Below are 26417 nucleotides of genomic sequence, written 5' to 3'. Positions count from 1 at the left end.
TTGTTTTCTATGCAGAGTTGCACCAGATTGTGCCTGCTTCCATTTTAGTAAATCTCCCCGTTTGTGTCATCAGGAGTGCCACCTAACTAAAGGCAGGACAGAAGGTGGAGTGATGTATATCCTCATACAGATGGTCAGAGCAAGGAGCAGACCATAGCAGATTCAACAGACTTATGAACCACTCCTCAGCAGAAGTCAGGTCTGAGACCGGGTGTTGGAGTAATGACTGACCATAAATAACAGGCCAATAGCTGAGTATAAACAAAGTCTAAACCATACCCAAGACATGAACAATTATACGGACCTTCAATAATGTCATTAGTAGACAGACTAACCTGTTGGTAAGGGCAGGTTGCATGTCAAGCATTCTGTTTAAGCATTCTTGCTTATGGCAAGTGTGCTTAGCAGATGCCTGAGCTGCTGTGCTAAGTAATAATCAGCAGATGGCAAGGACTTTACTCAAGTGCTTTCTGCTACCATCTAATCTTTGTGCCTGATAAGAAATAAAAGACTATAGTCTCTCATGATTTTGTATTCCCCAGTACACCTTGGTAACCACAGATCATAATATCTTTGCTTACTTCGTAAATTGCATGATTTAGCTCAGATGCAACTTCTTTTTTTTTTTTAATAACATGAAAAAGACTTTACATTCTTTATAGTATTGAACCATTATACTTTCGAGATTGACCCCTTTTTAAAGGGACATCCTCCCGAAGCCAACTAACTTCATTGTAGTTATAGCAGACACAAAATTCAATCATTTGTTTTATGTTGCTGTAGTCATTGGCCTTGTAATGTGTAATGTGCTTGTTATTACCTGCTAAGACAGTGCCTCAATAAACACAGCTTTGTGATGTTTTGATTGACAACAGGCCAGTAGCTGTATTAATTTCAGCCTGGTGTCAATCTGCCAAGGGTCACAATGTCTGCTAAGTGCCTTTGAAAAGAAGCATGTCTGCTTCCATTAACAAGAACTTTCCAATTATAAGAACATTAGTTCTTTGCATTGCTTTTAATGGCTTACGGTAAGAGACTTAATGAAGGAATTAGAGTTTACCTCTGGGTGAAATCAAGGTATGAATCTAAGGAAACATTTACAGTTTAGTGTGTTCAGTATAAAATGTTGTAGTTAAACTGAATTTAAAAATGCTGCCCTGCAAGCTACTTTAATAGGAAGATGTGTGAAAAATAGCCGATTCCAGCTGTTTGCCTGCGAACAGTCCCTGCAGTGGGTCCTATAGCTATATTTGGATTGTGAGGTTCAAAGCCAGTATAGATGCAATTACCATGATGGTTCCAAATTTTGTAGATCTAAAAGTACCCAAGTACCAATTATGGTCAAAGAACGGATTTGTAAAAGTGACATGTCAGTACAAGGCACTTGTATGTAATGTACTATCAGATGTTAGTTGCTTGAATAATGATCAGATGGGTTATAATCAGGGGCGGACTGACCATTTGGAAACTCGGGCACTGCCCGAGGGCCCGGGGTCAATAGGGGGCCCCATGAGATGCCCCTGGTACCTTTTTCATAGACTTTTTTGAGTTTGGGCAAGGACACAGGGGCCCCATGATCCCCTATTACCCGGGGGCCCCATGAGTTGTCAGTCCGCACCTGGTTATAATATAGTAAGGACCAGTTCACACTACATGTGTTTTAGTTGCTTTTTTCTGCATTCAAAACACACAGAAAGTAGGTGGTTGTCAATGTCATAGTTCACATCCGTGCTTGCAGTTCCAGTGTGTTCTAGTTGCAGACAAAAAAGTAGAACATACTGCATTTTTTCTGCACAGAATTGTTTTGGAACATGGTAAAATGCTTCAAAAATGTACAGGAACACACTGGAATGCACTAAAACGCACTGGAACGCACATGTCCCTATTTAAATTGAAGAAAGAGAGAGGGAAAAATGAACTGAAATGCATAAACAACGCACTGGAACATGTAAAAAACGCACGGAACATGCCAAAAAATGTGTATGCAAAAACGCATGCAGAACGCATTTGGACTGCATTTGTATAGTGTGAACTGGCCCTCAAAGTGTTAGGCTGCTTTTACACTGATCCGTTTTTCATCTGCTTTTGCAGTAAAATACAGCTGATGAAAAATATGTCACCGTGTATTCCTATAGAAATTTTCACACTGATTCGTTGCGATTTTTAAAGTCCTGCTTGCTGCATTTTTGGTGCAGGTTTTGTGCTGTATAAAAACCACACCAAAAACCCACCTCCGCATTTAAATCAGTGGAAAGCACTATTAAAACGCACCCGTGTTGTGTTTTTGGTGCGGTTTTTGAGTCACATTCCCTGTAAAAAATGCATATGTGTTTTTGCCTTGGATCAGTGTTACTGTTGTCTTATGGGTTTTCATTGGCCTCTCAACAATTCACTTGTTTGCCCATGGATGTAGAAGGAGCGTGTAATAGATATTGAGTTAGGAAGGGGTTAGAAATGGGTGTCCCCATTGGGGAGACCCCCCCTCCCCACCTCCACTTTTCTGTCATGTACTGAAATTTGGAGTATCATCAAAACAAGCTTTGAGAGGAAGTCTCCTGCATGATGACAGCAATGAATACCTGATAGGGCTCTTTTTGTTGTATTACATAAATGCTTTGCTACATCAAGACTTCAAGAGCTTTTTTCTTACTTCCTGGTTACAGTTGGCCAGTAAGCGAAGGGAAACCTTCCCAATGGGTCATAGCAATAAGAGTTCTAACACAAATATTAAAACTTTAAAACTTTTTTTTTTTTATTATTATACTCGAGTTGAGCCATAAAGCAGTATTAAACCTAAAGACAAACATTCAATATATTTCAGCTTACACATTCTTAAATGTGATGGCTTCATTTGTTTTCTTTTTATGTTTTCTTTCCTTTATTTTCATCCTGTGATCCTGTCAGTTAGTCTGTTCTTTTCAACAGAACAAGCTGTCCTGCAGATGTACTAGTTAGAGGGTTTAGACAAACCATTTAACACTGACAGTGATGCTTACAATGATCAGCTTTCTATTTGTTTATGTAAAGTTTTTACCCCAAATGGAACAAAAATGTTGCTCTAAATGCTTAAAAACACTAGCTGGAATTTGACTTCTGTTTTTAAGTGTAAATTTGTTAGTGCATCAAACACTCCCCTCCCTCCAGACTGACAATGCTGCTGTCCAAATGTGTCTCTGTTGCTCCTTCATCCAGACTGGGAGCACTCTAAAAGCTGATTCACACATGTGCGATGCGGATTGAAGCTCAGGTTTCACAGCTAATTGATACAATAGTTGTTCACAGGTTCACATCAGGTTTACATCTAGTTCAGGACAGGATTAGCTCAGGATATTATCTTGTTCACACATATGGGCAGCACAGTGGCTAAATGGTTAGCATATCTGCCTGGCAGCACTAGGGTCATTGGTTCAAATCCCAACCATGGCACCACCTGCCTTGAGTTTGCATGTTCTCCATGTGCCTGTGTGGGTTTCCTCTGGGTACTCCAGTTTCCTCCCACACTCCAAAGACATCCTGGTAGGTTACTTGGCTCCTGTCTAAATTGGCCCTAGTATGTGTATGTATGAATGTGAGTTAGGGACCTTAGATTGTACACCCCTTGAGGGTTAGGGACTGATGTGAATGTACAATATATATGTAAAGCGCTGCGTAAATTGATGGCGCTATATAAGTACCTGAAATAAATAAATATATGGTTTAGAAATGTTTCCCATAGAAGTCAATAGCCTGTAATCCGCACCTGAACTGGACTGAACTGCTCATAAATCAGACATGACTCTTTTTAAAACCACACTGAATCCACACTGCCAGTGCACCATACATATGTGAATAGATACCATAGGAAGAAATGTTATTTCACATGTCATACGGATTGGATGCGGTTCAAACCACATCCAATCCATATATATGTGAATGGACACTAATACATGAGGTGTGTTACTGGCCAGATCACCAGGTGAAAATGGAGGGGAAGCCTGAAAAAAAAAACAATACAGCCACCACATTTACTGATTCGTAAACAGCAATATATTATTTTAGAAATTCTGTATACAGCCTTACAGAACAGACAGAGCACAGTCCACATGTGGTTTTCTGTTTTGCTGCAACAAGGAAACAGGAAACTTTAGTATACCATAGATGCAGCTACAAACTTATAAACACTGCCATCTACTGGTTGAAGAATATATCTCTACTGAATACTGATGTAGTTCTTACACAAAATACATGAGCAATGTATTCCAACATATTACATTTTTGGTTTAACTTTAGATCTGAACTCTGTGAAAAGCAAGCATTGTCTCAATATAAGCATCTGCATTCTTACTTGAATCTAGGCATACTTTGCGTATTTCTTCTAGATTTGTGCCATAATCCAGCATACATCAACTGTATTTTGCCTCTGTTCAGAGGCTTCCTGTGATACACTGCTTTCTGCCCTTCCAGTAGATCTCTGCAGACAGTCAGTAGTTGGAGAACCTGCTGGGTCCCTCACAGAACTCTGCTTTGTACAGTTCAGTGATGATGTCATCACTATTTTTACTAGGTAATATCTGGGCTTGGAAGTGTGGTGTATATAAAAAGTGGATTCATATCCTTAGTGGCTATTGAGGGATATACTTAAATAAAGGTTTTTATGCCCGGAGTTCAGCTTTAAATCTAAGTTATGAAAACCCTATGCCATGAAAGAGCCTTTATATTGGAAAAGATCTTTTTTTTCCTCTTCTTTAAAGGCACTAAAATGTTTCACCGTTCTGAACATTTCATGGTAAGCATCACATTTAGCAACCTTAATGTCAGAAATGGTGTACTTTGTTCTGAGCGTTTTTGTAAATGCCCTTTTTCCCCTTTGTTTAAAATGCCTTTTCACTCCTGTACCTAAAACTAAGTAGGCTTTACAGAAAGATGTCTGGGACTGAGGAGAGATGGGACGTTGGGCTATTTGTATTTACATTCATCACTGACCACATACTGTTTGTAGATATATTCCTTAATACATGAAACATTGTCCTCTGTATAAACCTGAGATATTTTTAATACTGATTATAAGCCGTAGGGAAATGCAAGTCTTACCTTTTTTTTTTTTTTTCCTTTTTCTATATAGCAAGTGAAACCTGCAATGATTTTCACCCTATGTTCTTCACACACGATCGAGCGTTTGAGGAGTTCTTTTGTATCTGCATCCAGCTGCTGAACAAGACTTGGAAAGAAATGAGGGCAACTTCTGAAGACTTCAACAAGGTAGGAAAAAGTATCTCTTTTAAAGGTACCAAATCATTTGTTCTTGTCCTAACTACCTTGAAAAGAACATTACACAAAGTCTCTATTAAAGCTTTAGTCCATTGTCTTATGTAATATGTATGTGTTTATACATAATGATTTGCTTTTGCTAAGGGGCTGGTTTATAAACCTACAGTAGGTGAATGTAGGCACATATTAGGCTGCTTTCTCTCTGGTCCATTTTTCTTCCGCTTTTGCATTAATAAAAGTGGATGAAAACCATGTGACCATGTAATCCTATGGAATTCTTCATGCTGGTCTGTTGCGGATCCGCAATGTTTTGTAAATTCCTGCTTGCTGCATTTTTTATGTGGTTAAGTACTTGCCCACCGCCCTGTAGCAGAAATACTGCTACAGGGTGGCACGGCTGCGCAAAATCATGTGCATATAAACACGATTTTTCATTTCCGGGTAGGGAGCGCACGTGCCCTTCCTGCGCCACCATTGGTGGCTTCAGCTGTCGATCACTGGGTCTCGGCTGTGGTTCCCCGCCAGCACCGAGTATTACTGATGGGGGAGAGGTCTGTATGTAAACAATACAGATCTCTCCCCTGCCAGCTCCAGCACACTGCTTTATATGGCTCTGCATAGCAGAGGCATACAAAGCAATGTGCTGACACAGTACAACATATACAGCACACAGTTAACCCTTTGCCCTAGATGTTAACCCCATCCTGCCCAGTGTCATTAGTACAGTGTCAGTGCTTTTTAGCACTGATCACTGTATTCGTGTCACTGGGGGTGTCAGTGACAGTTCCCCCCCCCCCTCAGTGTCAGAATGCCCACCGCAGTCCCGCTATAAGTTACTGATCACTGCCATTACTAGTATAGAAAACAAAAACATTCCAGTATACATATCGCCATTCGTAGATGCTATAACTACAAGAAACCCTATTAATTTACATTTGTTGTGATTTTTTTTTTGACAAAGACATGTAGCAGAACACATTTTGGCCTAAATTTAGGATGAAATTTGATTTTTAATTTTTTTTTACTGGACATGTTTAATACCAAAAAGTCAAAAATATAGTTTTTTTTTTCTCAAAATCGGCAGTCTTTTTTTGTTTATATCGCAAAAAATTAAAACCACAGAGGCGATCAAATACCACTGAAAGAAAGCTCCATTTATGGGAAATAAAGGATATAAATTTTATTTGGGTGCAGTGTTGCATGACTGCGCAATTTTCAGTTAAAGTAATGCAGTGCCGTTTCGCAAAAAATTGCCTAGTCAGGAAGGGGGGTAAATCCTCTGGAGGGCAAGTGGTTACAAAACACATCAAAACTGCACATCCACATTGAAATGCATGGAAAACATGGCAAAAACACACCCACATTGTGTTTTTTGGGTCACATGTACTGTGTAAAATGCACCATAAACACGGTAAAAATGCTGGAAGATTGCATATTTGTTTTTGCTACAGATTAGTGTGAAAGTAGCCTTATTACCTGGGTTTCGCTGACATATGTGCACACCATAAGAATGTAAGTGCCTGCATTGGGCACAAATGAAAATCTTACAGCTCCTGTAATTGTTAATTTGATATGTAAACTTAATCATTAAAATCTCAATATCTTAAGCTAGGTTCACACTGATGCAATACGATTTTGATTCACCTTTCAGTATGATTATGTAGTTTTACTTGCATGCAACGTTGATAAGGTTTGTATGTTCTATGGGACCAAAATCGCACTGAAATTGCAACAAAGTAGTACAGGAACCTTTTACAAAGCTACTCCATGCTGAGTGGCGTTGATGTGGTTGGGCACCAGTGAAAACAATATGATTTGCCTTGTCATGCAAGTCACATCTGAAATCACACTAGTGTGAACCAGGCCTTAAAGTTACACAAAATAATTCTCCTATTTAAAAAATCCATACACATCTACTACCTTAAGTGTTTCTAAACCCACAACAGTAAAATCAGTCTGTATATGCAGTAAAGCATGCTTGTTCTACTCAATGTGAAACCTAAGGGGTTAATCCTCTGCATTGTGTAAAAAAAAAAAAAAGTTGTTTGATCCTGACTTCTCTGATCCTCCCCTTCTCCCAGGGTCCCCCTCTAATCTCCTGATAAGAGATATCTTGTGGAGACACTGCATATACTCAGGTTGGTGTGTATTACTAGAGAGGTTTTTTTTTTCTTGGGAGAGTGCATGTGATCAGCAAAGGGCCACTCAGCGCTGTCCAGACAGAGGTCAGGGGTTCTGCATCCTCCTAGAGCAGAATGAAAACTCCTCCTACAAGTTTTAACATGTGCTTGGCTGGACACTGCTAGAAGTCACAAGACTTCTCTAACTGCTGGTGAGAAAAGGTATTTAGCAGTTTATATTTATTAAAAAAAATATTTACTGTGGGAGACCAGATATAGTGAATGGAGGGTACTGGGTTTAGTAACACTTTAATAGCCCTGTAAACTATTTTTCATGAATTTGTTTCCTATGTTTTTCCATTTTTTTGTAATGTCTTCTTTGAGCTCCTGAACCTCTTCTATTATCCTTCTCTTCTGTTTGTTTGGACTGAGCAGTGCTTGTTCATTGCAGTCATGTACTCCTATAGATTTCCTAGATTGTAAGCTCTAACGAGCAGGGCCCTCTGTTTCCTCTTGTACCAAATTGTATTGTAGCTGTAATGTCTACCTTCATTTTGTAAAGCGCTCTGCTAACTGTTGGCGCTATATAAATCCTGATTAATAATAATCATGGTCTCTAGTTCATTTCGGGAGCAAGCAAGAGAGGGTGCCTATATTCCTACATACAGTGAGATGATGGTGCATGAATGTAACCATCCTCTAATTAGAAGTCAGATCACTATAGAAAAAAATGTGGAGGAGGCTGAGAGCAATTCCTATGCTTTATTAATATTTTTTGATTATTATTATTATTACAGGTACAGATATAGGCCCGTCAGTTTATGCAGCTCTTTACATATATTGTACTTTCACATTAGTCCCTAACCCTCAAGGAGCTTACAATCTAAGGTCCCTAACTCACATTCATACATACACATACTAGGGCCAATTTAGACAGGAGCCAATTAACCTACCAGCATGTCTTTGGAGTGTGTGAAGAAACCGGAGTACCCAGAGGAAACCCACATAGGCACAAGAAATTAAATGTTAGTTTTTGGGTTGTTAGATTTACTGTTTGTGGGCAGTTTAGAATGTGAATAAAGAAAAGATTTGATTGCTATGGACAGCAAATGTATTTATTTTAAGTGAGGCCCAATATAAAGGTTCCTGTGCCAACCATGAGTATGGAATTAACTATAATAATATTTGCTGAGAAAATGAAGGGTATTCAGAGTGGAATCAGCCTTGGGTCCTCTACACAAGTGGAGCTTTTCCGATTTCTAGTGAAGCAAAGCCGGCATTTCGTCTTTTTTTTTAATTGCACATCACCTACAAACTATGCCGTAACTACAAAACTCAATGCCTTAAGCATACTGTAAAATATTGTGTGCTGTTATTATAATACTATAACAACCAAGTATCCATTCACATTTAATCTCTTCATTTCTTTGATCAGAAGCAAAATGTGCGCATAACCGCACAGCACAATTTATATTAATTTTCATAAATCTCTAGATTCTATATACTGAATATGCATCTAAAAATAAAAAACACAATCTGCAATGAAATGTAAAATACACCTCATATGAGATAAAAGGTGCTACAAAACGATTACGAGTTTTGTTTAATTTCACACTTTTCCCCTTTAGGTAATCCTGCAAGATGAATTAAAGTAAAACTGTACGCCAAAGAAATGCACATATTATTAGTTTCAAATAACGTTTGTTATAGAGGAATATCTGTATTTCAGCAGTTACCTAATACTGTTTTTAACTGGACCCTGTCATGTGAAATACAAGGGGATTTCATTGCATCTGGGAGCTCAGTTGCCATACACAACCACACAATTGCAATGAATTTTATTTTAGTACCAATATAATGCTATATATATAGCAATATAATAAAGAAATGTGTAGTGAGCGCTCTTAAATATATATAGCAGCTGGAACACTTCAGGTAACCACAATACCTTTAGAATATAAGTATATCAATGTAACAAGAAACAGTGCAGCGCTCAAGAATTGATAAATAAATAAAAACCAAGTATATATATATATATATATATATATATATATATATATATAAAAAGTCTGTGCAATATCCGTGGTATCGTCTGGTAAGGTGAATACACATCCGGAGTATATACTGCCTCGAAATAATAGCAATGCGCACTCACCAGAAACGCATGGATTATGCGCATGTAGGGTAAATCATCCCAGATATCAGATCCAACGAAGACCGAGTGGTGGGCGTCCTACTCACGGTGGGTCATCAGAAACACCAAGACTGATCCAGAGGTCCCTTTTAAGGCTACTTAAGTAATCCACACTGATGGTATTAATCCCTCTTCAGGCTGGTAAAGGCACCCTTTCTGTGGGAGTAACAGCTCCACAAAGGAGCCCCAAAAAACAGGTGCCAGAGATAGTGTAGTATGCTCTTAAATGTTTTTATTGGTCAGACATAGCAATAGGGCAGTATGCATATCACAACATAAATGTAGAGGTGAAAAACAGCATTGACTGACCCCAATAAAGATGGCCGCCGGGCCTCCTCGTGGCTCCGGCGGTAGGAAGTGACGTCACGCTCTGCACAGCTCCTCCTTAGGCCTTTCGTGCTACAGGCACATCATCAGAGGGGAGGCTGTACAGCCTCCCCTCTGATGATGTGCCTGTAGCACGAAAGGCCTAAGGAGGAGCTGTGCAGAGCGTGACGTCACTTCCTACCGCCGGAGCCACGAGGAGGCCCGGCGGCCATCTTTAGCTTGGCGTGATGACACCACCCGGGATGCTGGTACGCTGACACCACGTGATTTGAAGCCGACAGGAGCATTCTCCGATCTCGGCTCCCTTCAGAGCGGACGGGCCATTCTTTGGAGTCACACTGTTCACTTCAGGCTGGTCAACTTTTATTATATTTGCTACTTTATCTCACTTAATAAAGATGCACCTTCACTAAGGTGCTTGACTGAGAGCATTTTCCACAGTGTCTATTCTTTTCAGTTCTCTTCATCATGCAAATGATTAACAAGGCAGCAGTGGTGAGCTCATGATCAACTGTTCACCTGCTTCCACCTGGAGTGGCCTCTCTGCACTCAAATTGTATGTTTTCCTTTACAATTTAAGGGCCCATGTGCAAAGCAGGCATTTTGTTTATTTGGGGTTCTGTAGATGCCAGTCCTTTGCAGAATTTGTTTGTTTTGTTTAGGTTCACCTTAAAGGGGAACTAAACTCTGCTATACCTACCTGCCTTCAGTTGTGCAAGTTCCCTTGCTTGTGCTTCCGTCTTTCCCAGTCTTCTAGTGGGTTCATCTTCAGCCACCTTGATTGGCCATTCGGGGACAGCATAATTCCTGCGCATGAACATTTTTTCATGTGGGCGGCATGTCTTGCCAAGAATGTACTCTGAGCTGTGCATGCGTAGCACAATGAACATTCAGGAAAAATGCTGCTCATAGGCAGTCAGGACCTTTATTTCACAGGAGACATGCAGAATCTATTCTGCAATAAAAACTACATGCCAATCATGTTTCATTCTAAAGCCATAGTTTCACCTTAAGTGTACCTTAACATGCCATCAAAGCCCTCTAAGAGCCTCCCTTTGGCACCCTCCTGTTACGTAACAGCACTCATTTACTTTTGTTCTGACTCCCCGCAAGAACATATAGTTGGGTAGAATAAAATATGGGGTGGAGGCCACATGGATCCACTGTTTTACCACATACTCCTGCCATGACTACAAAATACACTACAGTTATACTGCCCCATACTGCTCCATGTAGCAGTACGTCCCCTACACCTACCTCCGACACCACTAAAGTAACTGGACAATACTTGCTAATGAAGTAGATTAGTGGGGTTCCCTTATGTCATTTAACCCACTTTGATAATTGGCCATAAAAAGTCTGTTTTGTTCATGGCCAAAATTATTAGGTCCTGTTGGGTCTAAAAAGTCAAGACATTAACTTATCTGAACACAATTGTGATCTGTTCCAATTTACAGTTTACTGTATAATAATTCTCAGTTGATAAGCATTTTTGGTAATTTCTTTAGTTTGCAATAACATTTAAAATCCCATTTACTCCCAATGCAGTTATTCCCAGCAGTGCACAGCTGACTCTAGTTTAGTGAGCAATTTTATGGTAACTGAAGCTTTCTCAAAATATAATAGCCTACAGATTGAAAATTTATTTTTTTTGGCCTTTTTCTAAGGTTAACAGGAAGCCTGTATCTGATTTTCCTGTCTTCATTGCTTCAGATCCTCTGTAGTGAGGTCAGATTGGAAATATGAAAGGTTAGTCCACCAAAAAGTTGCAGGACTGCTAAATTTTTCTCATGGTAATGCCAGAAATTAGATTTACCATAGCCATAATGCCATTTACTATATTCTGGCTCTGTTTTCGCTCACCTTGAGGTTTTCCTACATTTTCCACTGTATATTCTATGATAAAAAAAAATATCAAAACCTCCAGAAGAAATAGTCACTTAGCACCTGTCTGAATGTTTTTGTCAGAATGTGTGAATGCAACACACTTGGCTTCTTGTTCGCATGCTGAGTTCTACTGTACAGGTGATTGCAAAATGCTTATACCAAATCACGTTTAGATACCAGTAGCAGTTAAAAATAAATCTAATGGTTTATAATCACGAACTACAAACTTTTTCAATATCTGCCTTGAGTTCAGTTTTAAATATTGTAATTTTGATCGAAGATAGATTGTATTTTTTACTTTCAATATTTTGAAATAGTTGTATGATGTACAAAAGTAGAGAAAAGAGTAATTCAGTGAGACCAGAACATAGTACAATGGTAACAAAAAAAAACTGTTGTGTGGGGCCAGGGCCCTGGTATACATACAGGTAGTGTAAAAGCAGCAACAACTACAAACTGACATAAGCAATCAAATCAAACACACATTACGTTAACAAGTCAGAAACCTCCTACATGAGGAGAGATACTTGTCAGGGCTAGCTGCGGTCCTGTGTTTGAAGTCCAGGCCGAGGACCCAAAATGTAGCTTGGCTTGATCCCTTGTACCAAACTAGTATAGTCCAAGAAGAACAAGAGAAGAACAAACAGAAAACAAGAGAAAGGAGAAAAGGAGGAGGATGAAAACCCGGAGGGGGGAGAGAGATGTGGCTCCCATTTGGAGGCTAGAGGAAAAGCATTACAGATCCACATGAACATATTTTGCCCAAGGTTCGCATGTTGCCTCAAATCACTTGACAGTATCAGTGAGTACACTAGTAAGTTGTTCATTCAACATTATCCAGGAGACTTTACGCCTATACAGTGACAAAAAAAAAAAAAACGAGGGTTTTTGCTAAGAGTGAGCTATCGTGAGCTTGGCTGCTAGAAACATGAAAAAGATCAGCTTTCTTGTGGAGCGAGGCAGGTCCTCCACTGGCTCATTCAAGAGTGCAATTTGGGGCGACTGAGAAACCGGAGTCCCAGTGAGTTTACGAATCAGAGCAAACACTGTATTCCAGAAGCCCGTAGTTTCGGACACTCCCACCAGACATGATACATCGTACCCAGTAACTGACAACCTTGAAAGCTGAGGTACTAGGAAGTCGGATACAACTTTGAAAGCCGAGCAGGAACCATATACCATCTGGTCATCTCCTTTACATTTGCTTCCACCAGGGAGATATTAAGAATTCCTTTATAGGCTAGGTGGAAAGTGGAATGCCAATGCTCGATATCTTTCTCAGAAGCGAGATTCGAGTACCAGGTCCTCATATAGGGAAATTTATTAGTGGAGGTAAGCAGCAGGCTATAAATTGTCAATATCCTTCTCCTATTGCCTGCCTCCCATGTGCATCAGGATTCATAAGCAGTGACTGTGGGATCATCTATAACCACAGGGCCTAAAGAATGCAAAAAGTGTGCAATTTGAAGAAAATAGAATGTCTCAGAAGAGGGCATTTTTAATCTAGACCGACAATGTTGTAGAGTGAAAGGGCCCCTGGGAGTGAGAAAGTGGCCTATTCGGAAAAGGCCCTCATTAAGTCACCACTGGAAGGCTTCAGAGTCCAGACCCGGGGGAAATTTAGGATTATTAAGAAGATGGGATAAAGGTTTGAAGGGGGAGATCAAATTTGGAATATTTCTATCCCACACACTCAGAGTTTGACTGGGTGAGGACTAGGATTGGCATCCGCTGTCTCCGTGGCTGCCATTTTAAAAAATCTAGGGGAACTGACTTACCAGCCATTTGTTCCATTTGTTGATAATAGCACAACAAATTGAGGAGACCCAACCCCCCAGCCATTTTATGTGCAAAGAGAATCTGTCCCTTACCATTCCAGGCGAAACAAATGAGTTTGGTTTGAAAATAGCTAATTCCAAAGGGACTATAGCAATCGGTAATGAGCGGAAATAATATAAAATGCGTAGCAGTAGAGTAATTTTAACCGAATGGGTCCTGCCTAACCAGGATAGATCATGAATTGCCCAAACCCGTAAATCCTCTTCTAGCTTTTTAAATGATGGGGGATGGTTGACCTTGTATAGAGAGGATAAGGAGGGTGTCAAACAGATTCCTAGTTAGGGGACAAAGTCCGAACTCCAGGAGAAGGAAAACGCCTCCTTCAATCTGGCTACCAGGGACAAAGGTAGGTTAATATTCATGGCCACCAATTTAGATTTATTGACCTGCAAGCCTGAGACATGTCCAAATACCTGAAGAGTCTTGAGAAGATTAGGGAGTGAAATCAAAGATGAGGTTATTAATAGCAACAAATGATCTGCAAATAAGACACATTTATGAGGGTGCCCACCGATAGATTGTATTTTTAAATCATTTTTATGCACCTTATTGATTATGCATACAGTGTATATAACCAGTGGAATGTATCCCTGCCCCAGAGGAGTTTTCAGTCTTATATCCCTTATCACACACAACACACATTCTAGAGTTAGTTTTGGCAGAACCTAAAAGCTCTAACAGCTTTCCAGCCATGTCGCTGCCCACTTACTCATCTTTCCTGTCCAGCCATTTTATCATGTTTCTTATTTCCATTTACAGGTATAAGCTGATAAGTTAGCTACCGTTATCACTGAACATGGTGTGCTTTTCTTTGGATACTTCCCAGATGCATTATTAAGCATGAATAGTATAATAATGTCAAACAAACTATTCTTCCTATTACTTAAGATGCATTCTAAAGGGTGTTGACAGCAAACCCTAACCATGCAGAGTTTAAAGCTTTCATCTTTTCTGCTTGATGTGCTGGGATATGATTAGCAATGAGGAAAGACCAGAGAAGTGCAGAGCTGGCAGCCCTTATTACCATGTAATACATTATCTCTTGTACACAGCCAGAAAGATTAGAAGCCTCATGCTGGAGAGTGAGAATGCTGTGTGATAAGTGCTGGGGTTATTCTGAGCACGCCTTATAAACTGCTAGCTGCAAGAAAAAGTCAGACAACTGGCAAATGGACTAGAGATGCACAAAAGGAATTATGAAGCCATTGTTTTTTAAAATATCCTAAGAAAATAGACCTATTGTAAAGACACATGAATATCTTAAATACAATTATATGTATTATAATCTTTCCTTGACACAACCTTACATTTTTTGTGTCATGCATATATACTTTGGACCACCAAGTAATGGTTATAGATTGGTTAGACTGAGAGCAATATCAAAGTCTAAGTTTCCTGTTGCCTGTGATGCTAAAGGATTCAGTAAATGAAAGATGCTGATTTTCAATCGTTACAATTCTATCCCTTGTCAACTCAGCATAAATAAAATAATAAAGTGCTTTAATTCTGACCAAGACTGTCCATTAGGACAAGACTGTCCTAATGACTGTCCCTAGATGAGACACTAGCAAAGTTATGATAGTACCTTCCTAAATTCTAAAAATGTTGCGAACTTTAATATCACAAAATATATAATTCATGCTAGTCTGTTGAGGAAATTTATAATGCCTCCATGGTGTGTTTCTGTGAAAGTACACCACAGGTTGTCAGCAGCATTCCAAGTCACTACTAAAGCGAGTTCCGATTATATCAATCATAGTATTATAGCTTATATTGTCAGTATAATTGTACGTTGGTTTGCTTTTCTGGAGATAAATATTTGAGTTGGGCCCTGTAAAATCCTTGTTGTTTAAAGCAGTACTGCTGCTAAGAAAAATTGGCAAGCAAGAATGCCTCCTGCAAAAGAATATAGTAAATACTCACCTCTCCCACTGCCCACATCATTGATCTTTGCTAGGGATGAGCTTAAAGTTCAGGTTGATCATGATTCTACCCAATTCCAACCTGAATCCAACCCAACCCAATATAAATGAATAGATGGATTAGCTACCAGCTACAGAGCTACCACCAGTAAAGGAATTAATATGAAACGTATGATGCAGCGCTATGGAATATTAATAACAGACAAAATGCTAATAAAAGAGTGACAATAGTGAATACACAAAGAGACAATATATGTGAGGCATTGTGAAAATCTCTATAGTGAATCTTTGTCAATAAGTGTCATGCTGAATGACAGCGAAAAAAAGTGATAAAAAAAACACTGATAATGGTGACAGTAATGAAAAGTCCAAACATCAGTATAAATAAAGTCATTCAAATGAAATATCACAAAAAGTCCAAATTGTATCTGTGATATCAGGTGAAAAGTGACTCCGTGATGAAATTGCTGCTCTTAAATGCACTCACCAGAAGCGCATATTAGATGCGCATTATGATACAACACAGCTCCTCCGCAAGTAAGGAAACATCACCAGATAAGTATTCAAGGTATGGAGATGAAACAGCACTGGCCTCACACTATTAAGGAATGACTCCAGCAGAACACATCCACCATAGGCAAAACCAGCAAAAACTCAGCCCAACTTGAAGGAAAAAGCTCGCTCAATGAGCCACAGAAGAAAGGGAGCACTTATAGTGCAGTATGTTTATTAACCACCTTCCGCCCGCCCTATAGTCCAATGACGGGCACAAGGTGGTTTTCTCGTTCTGATAGGACATCATATGACGTCCTACCATTCTCACTGCGCATGCGCGGCTCAGGGAGAGCACAGCGCGGCGATCGCCGGTCCGCTGTGTCCCCCGGACACAGCGGATCACGGAAAGAGCCGAAGATGTCGGCTCGGTCATGTGATCAGCTGTGTCCAATCACAGCTGATCACATGTAAACACAGAAATGCCAGATATCGGCATTTCTCTCCTCTCGAGCTCTCATGCTGACAGCTCGAGAGGAGAGGAGAGCCGGTAATCGGCTTTCCGTGGAGGGGACATGTACACTGATCATCAGGGCACTGATGATCAGTGTGCCCTGATGATCAGTGTGGCCCCAGAAGTGCCATCTGTCAGTGCTCATCAGTGCCAGTGCCCATCAGTGCCACGTGCCAGTGCCCAATCAATGCCACATATCAGTGCATACCTGCGCACATCAATGCCACATATCCGTGCCCATATGAGCTGCCTTTCAATGTCACCCATCAGTGCCAGTCAGTGCCACCTATCAGTGCCAGTCAGTGCCACCTAACAGTGCCAATCAGTGCCAGTCAGTGCTGCCTATCAGTGCCATATATCAGTGTCGTGTATCAGTGCTGCCTTTCAGTGCCCATCAGTGATGCCTGTCAGTGCCCATCAGTGCAACCTACCAGTGCCCATCAGTGCCACCTATCAGTGTCCATCAGGGCAGCCTATCAATGCCCATCACTGCAGCCTCATTAGCGCACATCAGTGAAGGAGAAAAATCACTTATTTACAAAATTGTATAACAAAAACTAAGAAAAAACGTTTTTTTTTCAAGATTTTCAGTGGTTTAAGAAAAAATAAAAATCCCAGAGGTGATTAAATACCACCAAAAGAAAGCTCTGTCTCAAAAAAATTATAAAAATTTCATATGGGTACAATGTTGCATGACCGCGCAATTGTCATTCAAAGTGTGACAGCACTGAAAGCTGGAAATTGGCCTGGGCAGGAAGGGGGTATAAGTGCCCTGTAGGCTAGAGGTTAAATAAGTAAAAAACATCAACGTGGGAAACAAATGGCAAAAACACTCACAAAGATGAGTGAGGACATGGCAGCGTGACGTCAGTACAACAGGCTTCTCCCTTAACATACTGCACTATAAGCTCTGATGGGGACACAGATGTGTGGAAGGCCCTGATGGGGTCAGAGATGTGTGGAGGACCCTGATGGGGACACAGATATGCAGAAAGGCTCTGATGGAGACACAGATGTGTGGAAAGGCTCTGATGGAGACACAGATGTGTGGAAAGGCTCTGATGGAGACACAGATGTGTGGAAAGGCCCTGATGGAGACACAGATGTGTGGAAAGGCCCTGTTGGGGACACAGATATGCAGAAAGGCTCTGATGGAGATACAGATGTGTGGAAAGGCTCTGATGGAGACACAGATGTGTGGAAAGGTTCTGCTGAGGGCACAGATGTGTGGAAAGGCTCTGATGGGGACACCGATGTGTGGAAAGGCTCTAATGGAGACACAGATGTGTGGAAAGGCTCTGCTGGGGGCACAGATGTGTGGAAAGGCTCTGATGGGGACACAGATATGCAGAAAGTCTCTGATGGGATTATTTAAAATGTATTCATTCATTTATAAATACCGTAACTGATTTTTTCGGCCTATCAATATTGGTAAAATCTAGAATGTGGCCCTCTGTTTGCAGACCCTTAATTTAGATAATGAAATTGAATACATCATGGCAATTCGATTTGCCATTTGTTCCAGTATATCACCTTTATCTGTAGGCACTATTTGAATCAAGATCTAATGTTTGCTTGTTCAAATATGTTGAAAATATGTTGAATATGTTTTCACATGATTGTGTGTGTGTGTGTATATATGTATGTGTGTGTGTGTATGTATATATATATGTATATATATATATAGAAAGAAAGAAATAGATATATAGATAGATACTGTACACTTGCTGTAAATAAGTTCCTCGCCTCCATAAAGTGGATGTCTAGTGTCTGTGGAAGTACAAACTATCTGGCATTACTGAAAGGAATTTCATGAATCATGTAGCTATGACTGTGCATATGAATCAGCTAATCAAAACCAAAGAATTAGTTTGTGTACCAGTAGCAAAATCAGGATGGTAATTAGTGGAACATTAGTTGGCTTTTCTTCTCGGATGAAAGTAATTGACATTAAATAACCAGTCAAATAAGTAATAAGAAGCTCTCTGATAGCCACTGGTTACTTAATGCGTGTATATCAGCATCTGTTTAAGAAAAAAAATATATAATATTGCAGATGGCAATACCTTATTGGATCATAAATTCCAGAAATATAAATATATAAATTAACTCCATGTAAACAGGTGGAACTTCACCTTCTAAGTCAACACTGACTATGTTTAATCCCTTTGCTGCTAGCATTGGGAAATACATACAAAGTATATCCTGTTTATTTTTTTAAACTTGTTTTTCTACATTTCTTCCTGGCTTTCATGCCTAGGCAAATTATGTCATACATCCCAAGGGTCTTCAGGAGGGGAGGAGGGGTTTTCTTAGTTAAGCACACCCTCCTGCCTGTATTCCTGAGCTAAGGGCAGATAGATTCTAGGAAATAAATGCTACATGAATTATATGTGCTTACTCAAGATGGCCATGACCAGAAATGGTAGGGGGTGTTTTTCAATGTGAATTTTCAGCAAAACGAACCATGGAGACATAGATGGATAGGTGAGTTTGCTTTAAGTATTAAAAATGAGTTTTTAATAAAAAATAAAAGTGTTTTTGGTTTGTGGTGCTCAGATGCAGTGGCATTCTGCTTTAACTTAAGGCAAAACTTTATTTTTAGTTTTGGAGAGGGATTAGAACTCCTGTCAGGTTTTCGTTGCTGTCTGTGTCCCCATTAGGGAGATTCACCATCTCAATTTGTTCTGTTTATTGTTATCACCAAGATAATCCAAAGAAAATTCCAAATTTTGTCACCAGAACAGGCTTAGAGGGGAAATCTTCCACTGGTCTTGGTGACCCTGGTGTAGTAAAGTAAAAAAAAAAAATAACAACAGAAAGTTAAAAAAAATAAATAATAATATAATATAATAATATAACAAAAAAACTTACTGTCCCAGCCCCTTTGTACATGCATAAAAGACTACATGTACATTCTCATAAAAATGAAATAATGGCTTTGCTAAAAAAGTGGTTGAGAAGGTCCACATTGGTAGCCTCCCTAATTCTCTAGGTACAGACTTAAATTTAGTTACAGGTACAGACTAAATTTACCTTTAACATAAAAAAAATGCACATTTTTTGCAGGTTAAAAAAGTGCATTTATTGGTTTTTTTTATAGAAGCCTGCAAAGTACTGCACCCGCGATTAATAGATTGTGAGTTCCAGTGTCAGGCTCCTGCACTCTTCCCCCCTCCAGCTTTTTGACCATACCTCTCTATGGGCTTTTAGTTTGAAAGCTAGAGGGAGTGTGAATGGATGATAAGGGCACTGATCAGACTGCTTGCAGTCCATTAAAGCAACAAGTCTGTCTGCTGCAGTGGAAGAAGGGACTTGTAGTTTATTCATTCACAGATCTCTGCAAATGAATGATGTAGAAGTGTTGGCAAAACCCCGCACAGCCTTGCCGATTTTTAAAATGTTACAGCAGCTGTGGGTAAGAGGAACCCCCACCTGCTGTCACAGGGAAGAAGGAGAGGGTACTGAACATTTTACACCTGAAGTAAGGTATTATAATATGTAGCATATTCAAAAGGTGAATTTCTCCCTTTAAATAACAGTTCAATACAACATTTGGTAAATCACACTATGCAGGGAATACAGAGATACCAGCAGTATTCTCATGTATTGCCATTGTAAATCAATTGCAGTTCAAGAGAATATAGTAGTCTCAATCTGACTCACTGATTTCTGTCTTTGAATTAATGGAGAAATCAAGGCAGGGAATCTGTTCCTTATTTTTCTTGAAGTTTTGGGTGACCATCAGTGGCTGAAGAAACTGTATGAAGCTATAACCACTAATTGAACTTTCCCCTGAAATAACAATGTAACATAAAAGCAAACTTTTAATTCACTTTTGGAATTGTTTCTGTTTAATCTGTGTATTTGTTCAGAGATGGCTTTAAATATGAAGTCCAGAATTGTATGAAACGGTTGTATTTACGGAGTAAACGTGATACTACAAATGACGCTTAAGTGATAATACCTGAAAATGAACTAGAAAGAGACTTGTTAGCTGTGGGGATGTCTGACTGGGATGTGACGGTAGAATACAGATTGTCAGAACTGCGGAGTGTGCTCAGAATTTTAAACAGGCTTCTTTAGCTGTCAGGCTTTGCTTTCTAGAGAAGAATCAGGGCTGCAACAAACACCATGATGATAAAATTATGTGTTCTACCAGAATTTCCTAAATATATATGAGATATTTAATTAGTCCATTTATAAAATACACAGCACATCTATTTATATAAATTATGTTTATATAGCCATTACATTTTCAGATTAATGAACAGCTCCTGGAAATATTGATGGTTGAACACACCCTAAAAAAATATACGAGGGATTATCCTGTCATTTTTTTTATTTTTTTTTTGGTGCTGTAGTTTAGTACTTATTTGGGCTGTCTGTCATGTAGATGGTGTGAAGCACTTGCACATCTGTATATGAAATGTAATCACAAATATGATACACAACAAGCCTGTAGACACACTTCAAAAACCAGTAACAAGTCATTTTAAACTGAAATGCTAAGTTCTCAGTTACATTTCTGCTTTGCAAATGCATATATTTTTATGTGCATATTAAATCTTAAAATGCATCCATTTTTATTTACTTACTTAGAAGGAATCAGTCTGCAAAAAAGGCATTTTTAAAGAAACTAAATCTCTCCTCTAGAGTCGTTATAAAAATGCAGCCTTACTTCTCAGGGAGATGCATGTGCTGGTAGTCTTTTGTATTCTATCCCACACCGCAGTCCAGATTGACCCATGTCCAGGGTCAAGCTGCAGAACCCCTCAAGGATGCTGAAGGGGCTTTGCAGCTTGACCCTGGACATTGATCCAGGGTCAAGCTCAAGGCTGATACTGACAATCTGTCCACGTACCTGGAAGAGGATAAAAATTCAATTAAAGAAGCTTGACGACACCTTTTGTGATATAAAATGTCTTTAGTATCTGCAAAAACATTGAGTTCAGGCATGATATTTCAACTTTATAGTTCTGCTCTGACAGGGAGAGACTACAAGGAAGGAAATAAAAATCAAGTAATCCCTGAGAGATAAAACTGAACTATTCTTACAATTCAAGAATGGAGAAAATTACATATGCCCTTTTATACATACAGTATGTCCATTGGTTTTCTTTACGCGTGTTATGTAATGTTGTGTTGGGATGCATTTTTGCTGTGTTTACACTCACGTTTATGTAAGCATTTCCTCTATGTGATTTCTCAAGGGACTAGAATACTTATTTTCCTCTGTGTGTGGATACATGCATTAAACTGCTTGTTGAATGTTTTACATACATTATGCTTTGCCTCTGTAAATGCTGTGCTTTGAGAAACTTACTAAAAAACCCAGCAAGCAATGTTTTTGAAATGTACACCACTCCAAATGCAAAGGAGTAAATGGGTCCTAACTGAATACTTATTGATGGTACACTACAATAGATTACATCTAAGTGAACTGATCATCTGCTAAAAGCACTTTAATACATTTCCGTGTATGTAAAACTTTGTTACTGCATTAATGCAGAATACTTGGGGAATCGTGTTCAACCACTCTTCACACATAAAATATAGATGTGCTTCAGCAAAACCTGTAATGTGGAATAAAGGAAGGGGCCCCCAGGTTATTTTTTGAAAACACATTATAATAAATTCAGTACATCAACAATAAAACATATCAATATTTTAACTAAATTCTCTAAAATCAATGTACAGCATCCTCAACCCCATAAAGATGCAAAATAGAATACAGTGTATGTGTGTGTGTGTGTATATATATATATTAGCCATTTACTAGAAAATATCATATAATAGCTGCTCCTGAGTTACAGCCTGAGATCAAGGATACATCCAAAAAGGAAAAATCAAGGAAAATTTTATGACATCAGTTTCCATAAATATAAGTACAATTTGCCCAACACTGATCAATCCAGATTACGCTGTAAAAAAAGCAGCCCTTTTTTGTATTACATTCACAGCCTCTTTATTAGGTACACCTTGCTAGTACCAAGAAAATATCCCCAACACCATTACAGCACCAGCCTAAACAGTTGATACAAGGCAGGATGGATCCATGCTTTCATGTTGTTTACTCCAAATTTTGACCCTACAGTCTGAATATCGCAGCAGCCAGTCTGCCCAGTCTCCTCTGACTCTGACATCAACAAGGCATTTTCATTCACACATGTTAAAGTAATAGTGCAACGCTATAAATGCATGTTATCAATCATAAATGCATGTAAAGTCAACAAAGTGCAATAATGATGTAAACTGGTAAATGGTGCTAAAAAAAAGTTCATATAATCATTCTTGAATAATGGAATGTCCTTCCTACTCTTGTGTGAGAGTACCAACTCAGAGAGTGCCTATGAATGGTACGTGAGGTAATCCACCCTTGGGACAGGTGTACACTCACCAGAACAAAAGTATTAATGCGCTTGGGTTATACACATCAGACATCTGGGGGTGCATCAGTATGCTGTTGCCAATACCCTGAGTGCTAGCTGCTACCTTCATATCTATACTTATATTTATCTTGTGTAATACCATTTTAGCAGTCTATATAATTTTACCAGCGCTCGCTTTATCATTATTTTTAATCATTTTCATTCACACAACTGCCGCTCACTGGATATTTTCTCTTTTGCAGACCATGCTCTGTAAACCGTAGAGATGTTTGTGCTTGAAAATCCCAGTAGATAAGCAGTTTTTTAAATACTCAGACCAGTCTGTCTGGCACCAACAACCATGCCACATTCAAAGTCACTTAAATCCCCTTTCTTCCCCATTCTGATGCATGGTTTGAACTTCGGCAAGTTGTTTTCACCACGTCTACATGCCTAAATGCATTGAGTTGTTGCCATGTGATTGGCTGATTAGCAATTTGTGTTACTAAGCAATTAAACAGGTGTACCTAATAAAGTGGCCGGAGAGTGTACATCCCTGTGTTCCATCCATTCTGTTACATTCAAATATGAATGTCATGCTTTAAAACTGGCAGGTTACGGCAGATGAGATATTGTAGAACCAGTTACATTTATTCTCCCAGAAGTACATATCAAGGTCTCTCACTTGCCAATCCAGACAAGGAGTGGTCTATAAGTTATCTTATCAAGAAAAGAGAAGCAGCACAAGGAGCCAACAGTGCTACAGTGCAAAAAGCATACTGACAGGAGAAGAGAGCAGAGTGACAGATATATAAGCTAATCAGTGAGCTGCTTCTCTTTTCCCTGTGCTATCACAGAGTGAGTTGAGTACAGGACCTCTAAGTAAAAGGGAAACTGCAGAAGAGAAAGATCAGGTCCCCTTCCATGCTAGACAGGTCCGTGTTGTGTAAATGTCAGAACTGTATGGCTATACAGATAAAACCACTTTAATGCGTGTGTTTCATATCTGTATTTAGCTGTTTACCTGGAGTTTTAGCTTTAAGTCATCTTAGACCAGTGTATGGACCACTAAATAAATGTACCTACATGAGTAAAACACTTAATATTTTACTCAATTCTATCTGTTTTTTTCCAATACTTACGTCCACTGTATCCTTTTTGTATGGCCTTCTTTAGTAAAAGTTCACTAGCTCCCAACAATTTTTTTTTCCATTTATATACTCAGTACAGTTGATACACATTTTTCCTTAATTTTGCATACTTCTTTACATTGGCTTATTAAAATTAGAGAAAATGAAGTGTGTATTTCACATAGCAACAACATATCAGCTGTCCTTTTCTAGTGCAGTTTAGAAGTTTTAACAGTTGGAACTTTTTGGATCTAAGAGCAATACAGGTACTATGGGGTTGATTTACTAAAACTGGAGAGTGCAAAATGTGGTACAGCTGTGCATAGTAGCCAATCAGCTTCTAATTTCAGCTTGTTCAATTAAGCTGACAAAAAAACTGGACGCTGAAAGGTTTCTATGCAGAGCTGCACCTTATTTTGCACTCTCCCGTTTTGCTAAATCAACCCCCATTTTTTTCTAAATCAGATTCATTGTTTTGAGTTGCATAAAACATTTTGCTTGGAAAAGCCCTTCTTGTTGCTGTGTGACACCAAGCACACTGGAAGTGCCGCAGTCATTTTTAAAGTAAAGCTTACAGTTTTGACAGCTAAATCAATTATAATACATTGCAGCACGTTGAATAACATTTTATCATAAGGTCCAGTAGATATTTTTCCCTTAATTGCAGAAATTTGCATGAATATTCATTAATGCCCGGCTAATATAGTAGGCTAAATTATCATAATTGACCCCTGGTGTATTTTTAATAATGTTGGTTGTGATGTTTCATTAACGATTTTTTTTACTGCTGCTCATATGGAGCCACATAAATATTTAGAAAGCCTTCTTGGATGCCGACCAAGAATATTTGTGTTGCGAGGGCTGTATGCTTTCAGCTAACTTGTTGTAGGAGCTGTCCAACACGCCTGGCTGCTGAATTTATAGTCCTCATAATGAATGTTTTAATCATTCCGTATCTTTGTCATATGTGTGATTTTCTATAAAACGCAGTGAGTATTTGCATATAAAGCAAACACGGTGATGGCTTATGAACGACAGATGCAATCTTAGGCTGTTTATATGCCGTTAGATGTCTGTCCAAGGAAGATGAGTGGGGAGGTATGTGACTGTCCTTGCATGTGCCATAGTGTTGACACGTGCCAACCTTTGTCTGACACCGAGAGTAAAGCACCCACTGTAATTTTTATTCTTTTGCACTTCCTGGCTTATTACTAGCCCTCCCGACAACAAGAAGATATGTTTCCAGCCATACACTTTATTATTCTCAGCTGTTTTTGTGTTGGTTGCTGAAATTATATAATAATCCGTAATTAACAATATATTTTACATTTACATCTCTGCATAATAAATAGTTGATTTACATCTTGGCCACATTGCAAAAGCACTTTGCAAAAGCCAACATTTCAGAGCCACATGGGGACCATTTGTCAAGGCACCAAGATCACAGACTGCCTACCAAAGACACTCATTCTCCCTTTTGCACTGCAGAAAAAGCTTTATTATCTTAAATCATGTTCAAAATCAGGAGTATAGCGTTGATTGTCATCTATGTCCTGCTTTACTTAATAATCTCTGCATACTGGAGTGTTGACCAGGCACCACGCAGGGGGTCCTGTATCCACAGATTTATACAGTTCATAAACTTCCTAGTGCACACAAAAGTTCATCATGGGCAAAAATCATTCCATTAAAAAATTCATAAAATGCAAAAAGTATGTGCAAAAAAAGTTAATTCCATAAACATGCTAGTGCACCAAAAAATGTTTTCTTTTGAATTCCCTGTGTTCACATACTGCCTCCTCTACTACACACTGGAAATTAAGAAGAAAACAATATTTGGAGCACTAACATTTTTATGGAATTAATTGTTTACGCATGATTTTTGCACTTCTGTGTATACTGGACACTTTATTAATTATATGAATCTGTGGATATACGACGTGTTGTTATATACAGTATATATGGACTTTTGTATATAATTTTGGGCTGTTTGGTACATTACACTTTATGATTTATTTTTGTACTCTGACACTTTATTCATTTTTGATTCTATGCAATGTGTATTGTTAATCGGTATAGCCCAGTCACAATTTAAATTTTATGTATTTTTTGGGAGCACTATATGGTTGTAGTGACCGCAGTTGTTGTGTGAGGCAAGGTAATTTTTATTTAATTTTTACATGGTGCAGACATTACTTGTAATATATAACCACACAGGGGGCTCTGGGTTTTAGAAAACATATGATGATATTTTTTTACCTGACCTGTATGTTGTTTGGATTACCATTGCTGCCTATACAGCACCATCAAATAGATTGTCTCTGTTTTGGTTGTTTCCTGGAGAGACTAATATGGAATTGAATGACACTTTCCC

At 39.0% G+C, this 26417-nt stretch overlaps 1 protein-coding gene across 2 annotated transcripts in view; it reads left to right on the top strand.

The window, feature by feature from the left end:
- The window catches only part of ELMO1 (engulfment and cell motility 1), a 533930-nt gene that overhangs the window by 349907 nt on the left and 157606 nt on the right, over positions 1 to 26417 (top strand). For both annotated transcript variants that reach the window (XM_089687036.1, XM_089687028.1), the window contains one exon: positions 5102 to 5238. In XM_089687036.1, the coding sequence (XP_089543162.1) occupies positions 5102 to 5238 (137 nt within the window). The remainder of the gene's footprint in view (positions 1 to 5101; positions 5239 to 26417) is intronic.

Source organism: Staurois parvus, unplaced genomic scaffold (genome assembly GCF_062004578.1).
Source record: "Staurois parvus isolate SC_StPar_1 unplaced genomic scaffold, SC_StPar_1.0 ptg000020l, whole genome shotgun sequence".
NCBI lineage: Eukaryota > Metazoa > Chordata > Amphibia > Anura > Ranidae > Staurois > Staurois parvus.
Note: the sequence above shows the minus strand (reverse complement) of the source record. Positions and strands in the feature narration are given on the sequence as shown.